At 46.5% G+C, this 12,240-nt stretch overlaps 2 protein-coding genes across 3 annotated transcripts in view; one reads left to right on the top strand and one right to left on the bottom strand.

Annotated features, from left to right (window-relative positions):
- acvr2ab (activin A receptor type 2Ab) overlaps positions 1-4,724 on the top strand; it is a 44,045-nt gene extending 39,321 nt beyond the window's left edge. For both annotated transcript variants that reach the window (XM_086041553.1, XM_086041561.1), the window contains one exon: positions 109-4,724. In XM_086041553.1, coding sequence (XP_085897679.1) covers positions 109-303 — 195 coding nt within the window. In that variant the 3' untranslated portion in view covers positions 304-4,724. The remainder of the gene's footprint in view (positions 1-108) is intronic.
- A 2,442-nt stretch (positions 4,725-7,166) lies between these two features.
- Positions 7,167-10,965, bottom strand: orc4 (origin recognition complex, subunit 4). The gene is made up of 14 exons (XM_086045573.1): positions 10,824-10,965; positions 10,298-10,366; positions 10,139-10,215; positions 9,967-10,057; positions 9,799-9,874; positions 9,631-9,716; positions 8,809-8,857; positions 8,566-8,717; positions 8,192-8,365; positions 8,028-8,114; positions 7,825-7,933; positions 7,660-7,755; positions 7,521-7,588; positions 7,167-7,442 (listed from the first exon to the last, which is right to left on the bottom strand). Exons 2-14 carry the CDS (start codon positions 10,352-10,354, stop codon positions 7,260-7,262), a joined length of 1,305 nt encoding a protein of 434 aa, XP_085901699.1. The 5' UTR covers positions 10,355-10,366; positions 10,824-10,965; the 3' UTR covers positions 7,167-7,259.
- Between the last annotated feature and the right edge of the window lie 1,275 nt (positions 10,966-12,240).

The following is a 12,240-nucleotide window of genomic DNA, read 5'->3' as shown; positions in this document are numbered from 1 at the left end:
GTGCATTTGAGGCTCATGCCCAAAGCTGAATAGCCTTCGCTTGCAAAGAGTGTAGATGCCACATGTTTCTGTCTGTGACAGTCCTGTTGATCTCGTGGCGTCCCTCAGGGTCTCGCCATGCTCTGCGAAACCATCGAAGACTGCTGGGACCACGAGGCCGAAGCCCGACTGTCCGCCGGCTGCGTAGAGGAGCGCATCGGCCAAATGCAGCGACAGGCTCCAATCAACGGGCCCGAGGAGATCGTCACCGTCGTCACCATGGTGACCAACGTGGACCTCCCGCCCAAGGAGTCCAGCTTATGATCAGCCAACGCGCCACCGGACGAGCATCAGTTGAGGGGGACGAGAAGCCGACCCTGGTTGGTCGGTTGGCCGGCCGGCTGGCTGGCCGGCCGAGGCCGCGTTTTCTTTGGTCGTTCTGGTTTGGTCGTCCTTTTTGTTTTTTGGGGGCTTTCTTTTTGTCAAGTACCGGCCGCTACTCGCGCTCAGGACATACCATGTGCCCACCTCACCGCATCAAATGATCTCCACCTCATGTCGACGTGTGTGCCTGAAGACTTGAACACTTTCCACCAGTCGGGCGATTTAGGACGGAGCGAGCGAGCGAGCGAGTGACGGCGCCGAAACGGCGAGAGACTCAACAGACAAGACAGTTGGATCGTGTTTTTATGTACAACCCGTCGGAGGGTCAACTGGATCTTCTACGGTGAGAAAAGACCTTGCGCATTTGCAGAATTTCACCAAACTCTCAAAAAAAGAAAGAAAATGGGCATGTGGCTCGATACCGTCGCTGTTTTCTTGTGCGTGTTTTTTGTTTTTGAAGTATCGACTAACATTCTGCCAATAAGCAACGGCGTTTGAATGTTTCTAGTGTAATGCTGCTGTACATAGTGTATTATGAACCCAGTCAACTTGTTAATCCATCTTATTTTAAGGGAGCGGGGTGGGATGGGGTGGAAGGGGCCGGGGTGACCCATTTTTCAAGCATTGCGATGATAAAAACCATAGACCTCCTTCAACCGGGTATACCTCAGTTCAGATGGACACATGTGATTAGTCCCTCTCACTGTTCACAGTTTCTGCTCACGCACGCACCCTTTCCACACAAGCTTCATTGCATCCTAACCGTATAGCCCTTGTTGGTGCTCATGGGTAATGTAGTCAGCAGACGTGGCCGCACAACAGCGAGTGTTCCCGCTCCTTTGCTTGTCCATTGAAGCCGAAGTCAACCCCAACATTTTCTTTGCGAGAATATGTTCTAGGCAGGCCCACCGGTGGAAACGGGACATTCAGATTAATATTGCGTTTGTGGAATGTGACTTGAGCGGCAAAATGCACCTGTTTTTTGGCCGTCTCAGGGGCCGGCCGTTTTGCCGCCCGCTGTCGACTGAAAATGACGTCGCAGTTGCTCGGGGCTCAGCTTCAGAAAACAGGTGCGCCGAGGTGAGCCACTGCGATGTCATTTTCGGTCGACAGCAAGCGACGAAACGGCCGCCCCCGGAGTTGGCCGAGAATGGGCGGATTTCGCTGCTTAACTCCTATTGCACAAACACAGTATTAATCAGAAGGCCACGTTTAGACTTGCGAAGGCGCAGACGACAAGAATTTTGACTTCTCCGTAAATACCCTGCCCATTTTGTTAGCTCGCATTGTTTTTTTTCTTACAGTTGATTAGTTTAGCGCTGCCCTCGGCAAAAGGTAGTAGTCAAAATCTTAGAGCACTGTCAAGTTTTTCCTTTCATTTGTAAAATTGTTAGTGTTGTCTGATTTTTTTATTATTATTATTATATAGCCTAAATGACAAGAGTTAATCACCCCTTGTTTGTTTTCGAGGTTTCAGGTTTGAAGTGCGTTTTTGAGGAAGGTTCCGAAGGTGCCAGCCCTTTTTTGGACACGTATTCAGCAGAGCCAGCTCGATTGCTCGATTGCACACATCTCATTTGACTACTATTAAGGGTTTTCGCTCTCTGTTTATACGCCTCAGGAATCTTTGCTAGCCATCCTCACTGTCGCCCTTCTCAGAGCCGACCGAGTTTGTCAGGTCGCGACTCGTTGCTCTTCTTCTCGCCTCATCTCGACACAAATGCTGGACGGAAAAGTCACAGGACTGCCGGTCATTGTTCAATTCAGGTTCCGGCGTGAGCTGGCCGACCGAGGCGTCGTACCGGGTCTGGCTTCCGCACTGGTTGTGACTTTTAACGCCGCGCCTTTCATCGTCAAATCAAGTCACCCGAATCGTAACTATCCAGGTTGGGTTCGCGCCAAACAAAACTGCCAGTCATGTCGCCGTTTTCTTAGCGCAAGTCGCCGCCCCAAACCAAACACGTCACGTCACGTCACGTCTGTGCTGCCATCAGACGAGAGCAGACAGGGAGCGCATCTTTCATCCTGGTGCCATTTCTTCCACCGTAGTTCCTCTTGTAGATGTCAGGCCAAACGGATGTATCTGTCGCTGCTGTAGGAGCAACAGCGGCTTTTTTTTTTTTTCTTCTTCTTCTTCTTCTTAATATACACCCCCAACTTTTTCTTTGCTCCGATGGACATCAAACACTGGTGCCGGTAAAACTGCAGTCTCTCCTCGAGCTTTGGGTTTGTTTCACATGATGCGGTTTCAAATCAGTAGATGAGATGGGGGGGCCTTTTTGAAGGCAGACACAGTTTGCCCTTTTGAAAGCATCTAAAAATGAGCAGAGCTGTGGACTGTTCCTTTGTTCGTTTGTTTGTTTGTTTGTTTGTTTTCCCGCCATGATTCAAAACTACCGGTAAAGTCAGGCAGATCCCAAACTTGGAATGAAACGTATGCACATTTCAGCAGCGCGGTAGACCTGAAGGAAGTCAAAGCCATCAATGTACATTGTTACTGTAGCATGATCTTTGTATCAGCGCAACTTCTTCTTCTTCTGCTGCTGCTGCTGTTGCTGCTCCTTGATTGGCCGATAGTTTATTGCCCTCTGAAAGCTTGGCACTACCTCACTCACAGGGATTTCAGGAAGTGTGGCAAGGAAACCAAATTGAAAACTCTCCTGTGCTCAAGTCTTGACAATTTCAAATAGCTCCCAGCTCGTCTCGCTCCCCTTTAGAAAGCAAAATGACGATGATGATGAGCGCTTCAAAGCACGTCTTCTTTCCGGCATCTGCCTGTTCAGTGACTTCAAACTGCATCAGTGAAACTGTCCCAAAACAGCATTCAGGGATTCAGTACTATGCTTTTCTACCTTCTGGCAAGTTATATGCAACCAGTGCCGCAAACGACTCAACACTTGAGCTGCAAGAGTGACTCTCAGTACACACACAAACAACTTGTAGCATTCAATTTTGATTTTAGTCCTTGCATATTGATGTGATGTATTTATTTTTTACTCAAAGACCTGAAGTTAGGGGCACGTAGCTCAGTTGCAACTCAAACTCTGCAGAGTTGGCACGGGTTCAGCTTGTTGTTTGGGGGATCCTTGCGTGTAATTCAGGACGTACGTACTTCAGTTGGTTCGTTCAGAACAGATGCAAACTGCTCCTTCCTCTTTAGTCTCCGTACAAAGACCGCAGATGAATGTTGTTGCGACTCGTAGGTTGCGGTTTGCTGTACTTTTTTTCGCCGTTGTGGTAGAAAACAGTAAAACTGTCGCGGGTTCATTCATACGCCTCCTGACGAAACCGCAATCGGCCGGTGGCTCATCCGATCAAACCGCGGGGGGAAGCGATTCAAAATGAGGTCACGGGAGGACAATCTCACAAATCGGCCCGACTCTTGGCTCCGCTGCCGTTCAGTAGGAATAGTTCAAGGTGTCCGAATGGATTTTCCCAGCCAGAAGCTTGACATTTTCTATCCTGACTTCCTCTCGGCCAGCAGCCGACCTTGCTGCGCTTCTGAATACCAGTCAATCGTTTGTGTCTTGTTGCCCTGCTATTTGAAACAGTCGAGGACCTGTACAGACATGAGAACATATTAAATCAAGTATATACTCTGAGCTGAATCTTTATAAGTGTGTGTGAAAAATCTGTGTTTCCTATACAGTACATTCATTTATTCTTCTTGTATTTTGCTTTCAACTGTCCATCACAGTTGAGCTTTGTGTAAGCTAGAGGCTCATTGGAGTACTTTGCAAATGATTCCAGAAAGCACCTTCGGCGGTGTTCCTCGGGGAACCCGAGCAGGTTCCCCAGACAGTTGCAATACTCTAGATGTGATCATGAAATCATCTGCTCCCGGTGTTCCATTCCACCGCCTCAACTTCCTGCTTGTCCCTGCTGTCGCTACCAATTCAAGAGGAAGCATTGATCTCCAATGACCTCATTACTAAGACTGTGATGGTTTGGTTGCCAGATCGGAAGTTTGTTTAAAAAAAAAGAAAAAAAAGAAAGAAAAACAAAAAACACTACAAGTTTATGACCCCACTATTCCTGAGGTTCTCTGAAATGCAGCGCTGATCGAAGACATGCAACCTCTCATGGGGAGAACACAAAAGGTTTTCTTGTTCCCCTTTAGAACTCTTACACAGGATCGTTTTCTTTGGGCTCACCGGTCATGGTAGATAGATACGAGATGGAATGTGTGTGTATTTTCATGTCGGTGACAAAAGAGACGAAAGCCAATCGGCAACTTTGGACTCATCCTGGAAGAGACTAGACTGATCTGTGATCGGCGCTGTAACTGGTGTGAGCCGGTGGAGGTTTTTAATCCGTTGAAGTGATCCACGTGATGTAAATAAATGTTTCTAGATTGTGAATTTTGATGTTTGCCTTTTTTCCTGCATGCACACATGTCCAAAATGTCGATTTTTTTTTTTTTTTTTTTTCGTCACACTTCACATCTCTTTATGCAGAGCCAAAAATACGTATTTGTAATGTGACACCCAAATACGTTAGGTACGCTGGCACAATCTAATGAGGGCTTTTCTGTATAAAAACCCCCAAAAATTCTTTCTTTACAAAACTGTGAATGCTTAGTTTTTTTGTTTGTTTTTTTACTGCGATAGATTCCAGAATGTTAATATGTTGCATCGTGATGCAAATTGAAGCTATTCTACCTCAATATGAAGGATTGGGTTCTCGTCTCATGTCCTGCAAAAAAACGACTTAGGTTCCCCGAAGACTCTAAATTGTCTGTGGTCCAGATGTACCCCGCCACTCACACCGTTGCCTCCTCCCTCTAATTCTCTCTTAGTTGGCAAATGTGGTTTTAGGTTTGTGGTTTGGATCGCCACGGCATTACGCTGTGACTTGTTTCTAATATTTTGACTCTCAACTGTTGCTGAATGATATTGACAAATTATTTAAAACAGCCTTCAGCATGATACAGTTCGATGACTAGAAAGTACAACCATAATAAATATTGGTCATTACAGAATTGTTTTTTGCAAACCAGACCTTATATTCTAATTTGATTCGGCCTGAACCAACCGTCAATAGATGACAATTTTGAAAAAAGATGTGAAAAATAGATGGACTTACTTTAGTTTAGCCATGGTTACAGCAATTAGCTTGATGGTTTTATTTAGTCATGTTCCTCACTTTTTCTCTTCCGCCAGATGGCTAAATAGCTAACAGGTGTGTGTTGAGCCAACTTGATAGTGTCAGGTTTGTTGTGGTTTTTTTGTTTGTTGTTGTTGTTGTTGTTTGTTTCATGTTTTGCTCTGTGTTTCTGTGTCTGCCTCGTCATGATTATTGTGTCCACCTGTGTGCCTTCCACTTCCTAGTGTTAGCCAATCAGCTCCGTCCTACCCCCTGTGTCTTGTGCACGTATTTCTTGTTGTCTCGTCAGTATGCTTGTACGGAATTGAAGTTCCTAGTTTTTGTTCAGTCCCTGTCGGGTCAGTGTCTTAGCTGGTCTTTGGGTGTGTGTGTGTGTGTGTGTGTGTGTGTGTGTGTGGGTGCGCGTGCGCGTGCGTGTGCGTGTCTCCGAGTTTTATGGATTGCTTTATTCAGAGTTCAGCCATGCTTCCCCGGTCACGTCAAGCTCTGCTTCCTCCCAGTCAGGCCAAGCCCATTTCCCCCGGTCACGTCATGCCCCGCGTCCTGAGACACGTCCATCCCTGCTTCTCCAGTCACGTCCAGCTCCACTTCTTCTGTCACGTATTGTTAAAAACACCCAAACCAACCCCCTACCTCACAAATTCCTGCATTTGGCTCCTCCACATCAGTCCGAACCCGAGCGTGACAGAGAGCATAATTGCTGATTTGAATGTTGTATATCATCGCTGTCCTGTGAAAAACACTTGTCCATTTTTTTAAATTCATTTTCATATTTTTACGTGATGTTCCTGCATTACAGACATTGCATTGAAGTGAAAATTAGAAAAAAAAAAAAATAACATAAATGCTTTTCTCAGGACAGCGCCGATATGCAAGTTTGCCATCAAGAGGGAGGGAAGACTTCGACTACTTGTAAACGTCTGTTGCTGTATTTTGGCATGAATTATTTGAAATTGATTTTTGAATTTGAAAGCCTTTGCTGTTCGGACCCCAGTGCTTTGGTATGCCCTACCCACGAATATTAGAGGTGCTACCTCAGTAGAGCTAAACTAACTAAAGACGTATTTGTACACTTCTGCATTTAGTTGAACTATTTGTTTTGGCCTCTTGACTGCCGCTTCTATTCCTTTCTCTGCCCCCTTTTGCCAGGCTTGGGAATTAGGTGATGAGGACCGAAATGGAGGTCGCTCTTTCGATCCCACAGCAACTGAGCGCTGCAAGATCGGAGGTTGACCACATCCTCGGAGGCGCTGCTATGGGAGGTGTCTACATTGACCAACTGGGCAGGGACCCGCTTCGCCAAAGTCGTCTTCCTGCAGCACTTCATTCGATTGACTTATTTTAACCAACATTCTGGAGTATCATAATTTGGGCTCCTGTTTTGTACTGATGTCGCCCACTCGGCATCCATTGCAGCCTCACCATCCCGGAAGGGGGGTTCCCCCCATCTGTGGTCCCTACTCAAGGTTTGTTCCCCAGATGTTTTTTTTTTTTTTTAATGTTTTTCCTTGCCCGTCTGGGGGTTAAGACCAGTGGATGTCGTTAATATGTTGGCAGCTATGGGCATGTGAAGCCCTTTGAGACGTTCTTGTGATTAAGTGGTTTCTAAATAAATTTGAGTTGACTTGAAAAAACGTGGAGGGGTGTGGGGGTCATTCAGGAATGCCCCTTACATTAAAACCTCCCTGACAGCATCATTGGAAAAGTAACTTTATTATTTTAGAAAGAAAATAGTACAATGCTAAAATGACACATTCTCTCTCTCTCTGACACTTGTGAGGATTTGGATCCTAACCGAACGCAGACATGCCCCACTGTTTGATATCTGTGGGGCACTGCGGGTACTTGTGCAGGGCCTCTATGATCTGACTGCCGTCCAGTGCCAGTTTCATCAGCTGGTATTCCCGCTGCGTTTTGGCTGAAGAGGCGTCAACAGGTCGGATCACCTCCAGCTGCTGGAGGTGCTCAAAGGCCTGCGGGAAGCAAAAAAAAAAAAAAGGCGCTGGTAACAAATGCTTGCGGGTTAGAGAAGCTCGGGCGTTTGCGGCCACCTTCATGACAACAGGCTGCTCAAAGTTGTACATGGAGTTGGACTTTCTCTGCAGGAACTTCTTGAACTCTGGAAATAACAAGGGGTCAAAGAAAGAGAAGCGGAGCCATCGCGTTTGTTGGCATGTTAATCACGCGCACCGTTGTGAACCATCTGGAAGTTGAAGGGCTCGCCTTCGTAGACGTCATTGAGGTGCTTCATGGCGATGGCCAGGCACAGCTCCAGGATGGAAAGACCTGAAGGCAAGCGGGATGAGCGGCGGCCGATGTCAAACGTCAACGACGGCCTTCCGGCGGCTATTTTACCACGGAGCATATTGGACTTGGCATCGCTGAAACACAGTCTGCCGGCTTCCAGTACGTCAGCAGGCTTAATGGTGGGATGTACGCTGGAGATGCGACTCAAACACAACATCTGGAAGGGAAAGGGGGGAAAAAAAGAAAAGTGCCTCGAGATGTACCCCGGAGAATTTTGGAGAAAGCCACGTCAGAGGTTCTGATTCCCTCACCAGCAGCGTGTGCAAAGAGCGCAAGTCTTTACTGGAGTTAAAATGTCTGCGCAAAATCTCCTCCGCCGCTTTGTCTTGACAAACGCTCTGGAGACAAAACACGAGCGCAAACGCTGACAAGACTCTTGCTGACGTTTGAGCGCGCCGCCGTCTGTTTGCCGTACCTGCACGCCGCGGTTCCAGTCCTGCGCGAACCTCCCGTCGGGGAAGTCGTCGGGCAGGCTGAGCTGGGCTGCCACTCGCTCCAGGTACTGAGTGAAGCTCAGGCCGCTCAGCAGGTGGATCTGACGATGGGAAAAGCGCGATTTGACCCGCTTCTCCAGCAACTCCAGCACATCCTGGCAACAACCGCAAACACCTCCGCTCACGTCATCGTGCGATGATGCATTTCATTTCCTGGGGACCTCAACGGCACTGATTCAATGGAATGAACGGCCACTCCCATTTAAAAAAAAAAAAAAAAAAAGTATTTTTTTTTTTTTTCCCCAAGAAACATTGTCAGAATTTTGAATGTAAAAAAAGAAGAATGTGAACTGACCAGCCTGCAGGTGAGGCCGACCACAGCGACCGGCGCCTGAGCCGACTGAGACACATCCAACAAGTTGTAGAGCAGAGTTTGGTTCTTGTGGTGAGCGAACAGGTCAAACTCATCCAGGACGAACAAGACGGGTCGCGTGTTGCTGCGGTCTCCTGCGCACAAAGTGGTGTCAAAGCAGCGACGGCGGGAGAAAAAAACCAACGCCACAGATTCACTTGCGGCATCTGCCAGTTGCCATCTGACCTTTCTTCAGCGCCTCCAGCAGGAAGACCAAGTTCTCGGCAAAGCTCCCCTGAAAGCAATCGCATTCACGTCAACGTCCATGTAGCGCTTGACTTGTTTTATGTTGTCCCCATTTCTTGAAACAGCGGAGCCGTGGAGCATTTCATCATGTCCGTAAACGACGGCCACCACTTCCAACGGGACAGGATGGGAAGCAAACCTATAGGCGGTTCCGTTTACTTGTGTTGCAATCGGTTAAAGCGCCGCCTTTTGCCACCGAGATGTTTGTGTGATGACTTGACGTCGGACGGCAGAGGGAAGAAGCAATGGATGCCCGCACAGTCGGTCGTCTATTGTCGTTGCAATAACTTGCAAAAATCAAGAAAAGGCAAGGGCTGTCTGTACATTTGAATGTGCAGACATAACATGGAGTGTTTCTTCCAGGAGCAAAGTCAGCATGCAGCAAAAATGAGACAATTCCACATGTTCAGTCAGGGGTGTTCTCACTTTTGTTGCACGGACATGAATGGCTGTGTTGACTTCAAATTTAAGGGGATAGTACATTTACAGATGTACAAGTTGTACGCTTTCCACATAATTGGTACAGGTGGGAACACCTTTTCAAACATATACGCCATACATTGCGAATCTGCACGGCCAATGTCGATTTCATCATGTTTCCTTTTTTTTTTTTCTTCCACGTTTGTGCGAAGTTGTAAATGTAGGGGTGGGGAATTTTGTATTCTCCAATCTAAAAAAAAAACCTGTTACCCAACAGAAAGTAACCTCATATGACATTGTTATATTACATTCACTTTTTCACTGAATACTGCCGACACTCACGAACACTTTGTCCCCAACAACATTTTCCAGGTTGAGTTGTCGCGTTATTTCTTTCATGGCTATTCGGTCGTCAGTCTGCAAGAGGCCTGCGCCGACAGACAAAAGATGTGTTGAACTGGACTGGAGCAAGGGAGAGCTCAATATACTGGGACGAATCAGGCGACATACCGTTGAGATGGACCTGCAGGAGGTTCTCCTGCACTTCCTTGTCCTGCAGCAGGTCTCTTAACACGCACTTGAGGAGCTGCGGACAAAAGCACAACAACGGTGAATGGGACTGAACCACGCCCAGATGGAGAAAAAAAAAGTGCGTTGGCGGTTCTGATGTGATCTCACCGCAGTTTTCCCTGATGCCCTGGGACCTACGATGAGTACAGAGTTACTTTCTCCGTGGATGGCAGTTCGCTGGAGCAACCCCAGCAAGTGTCTGCAATGACGACATGAATTCGGAGAGATGCGATCAGGTGCACAGCACGACGCTCCGGACAGAGAGCAAGTTCAAATGTACTTGTGCTGGGCCTCTGATGCCTCAAGCCTACTGGGGAGCTGATCGTGGCAAAGTCGCTCCCTCAGACACTTGTGAAGCTGTGATCGAAAACACACATTGAAGACGCTCAGTCACTCTTGCTGCAGATGAGGAGCCGTACTCGAAAGAAAGTCAACAGACCTCTGTAATACATTCTTCGATTGGCTTCCGAGCACTTTTGGCCTTTCGTTTACTCATGATCACGTGACTCTGGAAGGAACGTGCCAAGGGAAAAAAAGAGAACATTTGAGAAAAATGACAGATTTATATTGAATAGAACCTTGCATGCAATGCCACCGTTCAAATACACTCTGTCAGCAAGAAACATCTGCCCATTTCTCCTTAAGCGAGGTCATACTATGACTCAACACACATGAACAGCCAGTTATCCTCATCACAAAGTGACATATTGATCGATGTCTTATTACGCCAATTTTACATTTTGAACAAGCTTTTGGTGGCACGTCCATGCAAACGTGTTTTCGGATCGATCCTTTCTAAATGCATCCTTTCTAAATTAACTCGTACCACGTTGCCATAGTCACGTTGACATTTTGAACAAGCTTTTGGCGGAGCGCCCATGCAAACGTGTTTTCGGTTCGATCTTTTCTAAATATATTCTTTCTAAATTAACTCGTACCACGTTGACACATTCACGTTGATTTACCCAAAATCACTCGTCAGGTCCTAATCCAAAACACACCCAAATATAGTGACTCAATCTCCCAGAGTCTGAAAACAAAACTTGGCGGGGGAGAAATTAAATACAGTACGTCTATGTACTTCCTGCTTTTTACTGCAGTTCCGTTGTTGTCGTCGCTGATTGGCTGCGAATCGTCCCTGCGACATCGTCCCGCCCACTTGGAAATGTAACAACACACAAATGAAAACGAGTTCATGAGGACCACATGTAGTTCCCCTTAATGTCCACACCATAGCGCTGTGCGTAAACGCTTTCGATTACAATGGGGGAAGAAACTATTAACCGCACAGTACTTGTAGTTCTTCATTATGGCCCCACGATGGCGCAAATTAACCCAATTGGAATAAGGTAGATCCCGTCACCAAACATTTTGAAACTGATGGCTTACTACACAGGTGTCAAGCTCCGGGCCTAGAGGGCCGCTTTCCTGCATGTTTCCCAATTCTTGCTGCAACACACCTGTTTCAAATGATCAGGATAGTATCAGGCTCCTTCAGAGCTGGCTGACGAGCTTGATCATTTGAATCGGGTATGTTGCAGCAAGGAGAGATGGAAAACATGCAGGAAAGCGGCAGAAACCCCTTGTGGACCCGAGTTTGACACCTATGGCTGACTGCGTGGGTACGGTTTAATGTGACGGGGGGGGGGGGGGGGGTACCAGTTTAATTGAACACTTCTAAAATAAATTAGCTCCAAATACTTTTGATAATCTTGTTATTAACATATTTCTTTACGTGAAGACGAAAATCATCATAAAGCTTCTGCATAAATGATTGGGAAAGTGATCAATACGTAACATTTTATTTTATTTTATCTCAATTTATAAATCTCTGCCAGTGTTCACCTTTTTAAATGATCACATCTACAACATTCCTTGCCAATCATAATGTCCCATCACGAGTGAGCTATTTGCAGAACAGACCCGCGGGTTTCTGGTCCTTGGGAGTTACCTGGTGCCCGTGGGCATCATCAGGTGGGTGACCCCTGATATATTCATTCCTTGAGGGAAATTGGATCGTCTAAAAAACGCAAAATTCACAATGACACACAAAAAAGAGCAGCCAAGAAAGACAAACAAATACAAAACCAGCACTTAAGGGGTCCCAATGAAACATGTACATCAATCTGAGCCAGAAGAAAGAGTACACAGATAATTACAGTGTTACCTGTTGGCCGTATAAGTATAAACACAGCCCAATTGCCATCTCAAAGGCCAAACATTAGAAGGAATACTGTAATGACAGTGAATATGTAATGACGTACATACATACATAATAACAACATAATAAAACAATATATATTGACATATAAAAGCCACTAAAATCAAATCAAACATGAGAGTATTTGACTCCAGAGAGTTCAATGGCATGCTGTGATTGAT

This window comes from Filicampus tigris, chromosome 1, assembly GCF_054856515.1.
Source record: "Filicampus tigris isolate MCC_2025a chromosome 1, RoL_Ftig_1.0, whole genome shotgun sequence".
NCBI lineage: Eukaryota > Metazoa > Chordata > Actinopteri > Syngnathiformes > Syngnathidae > Filicampus > Filicampus tigris.
This window is presented reverse-complemented; position numbering and strand designations above follow the sequence as displayed.

Excerpts from the sequence above, each read along its gene's own strand:
- orc4 (XM_086045573.1), bottom strand. The coding sequence starts at position 10,354 with ATGAGTAAACGAAAGGCCAAAAGTGCTCGGAAGCCAATCGAAGAATGT. Across the intron at positions 7,934-8,027 it reads GCTCTTTGCACACGCTGCTG|ATGTTGTGTTTGAGTCGCAT; the intron begins GTGAGGGAATCA and ends TTTCCCTTCCAG. Across the intron at positions 7,443-7,520 it reads AGCAGCCTGTTGTCATGAAG|GCCTTTGAGCACCTCCAGCA; the intron begins GTGGCCGCAAAC and ends TGCTTCCCGCAG.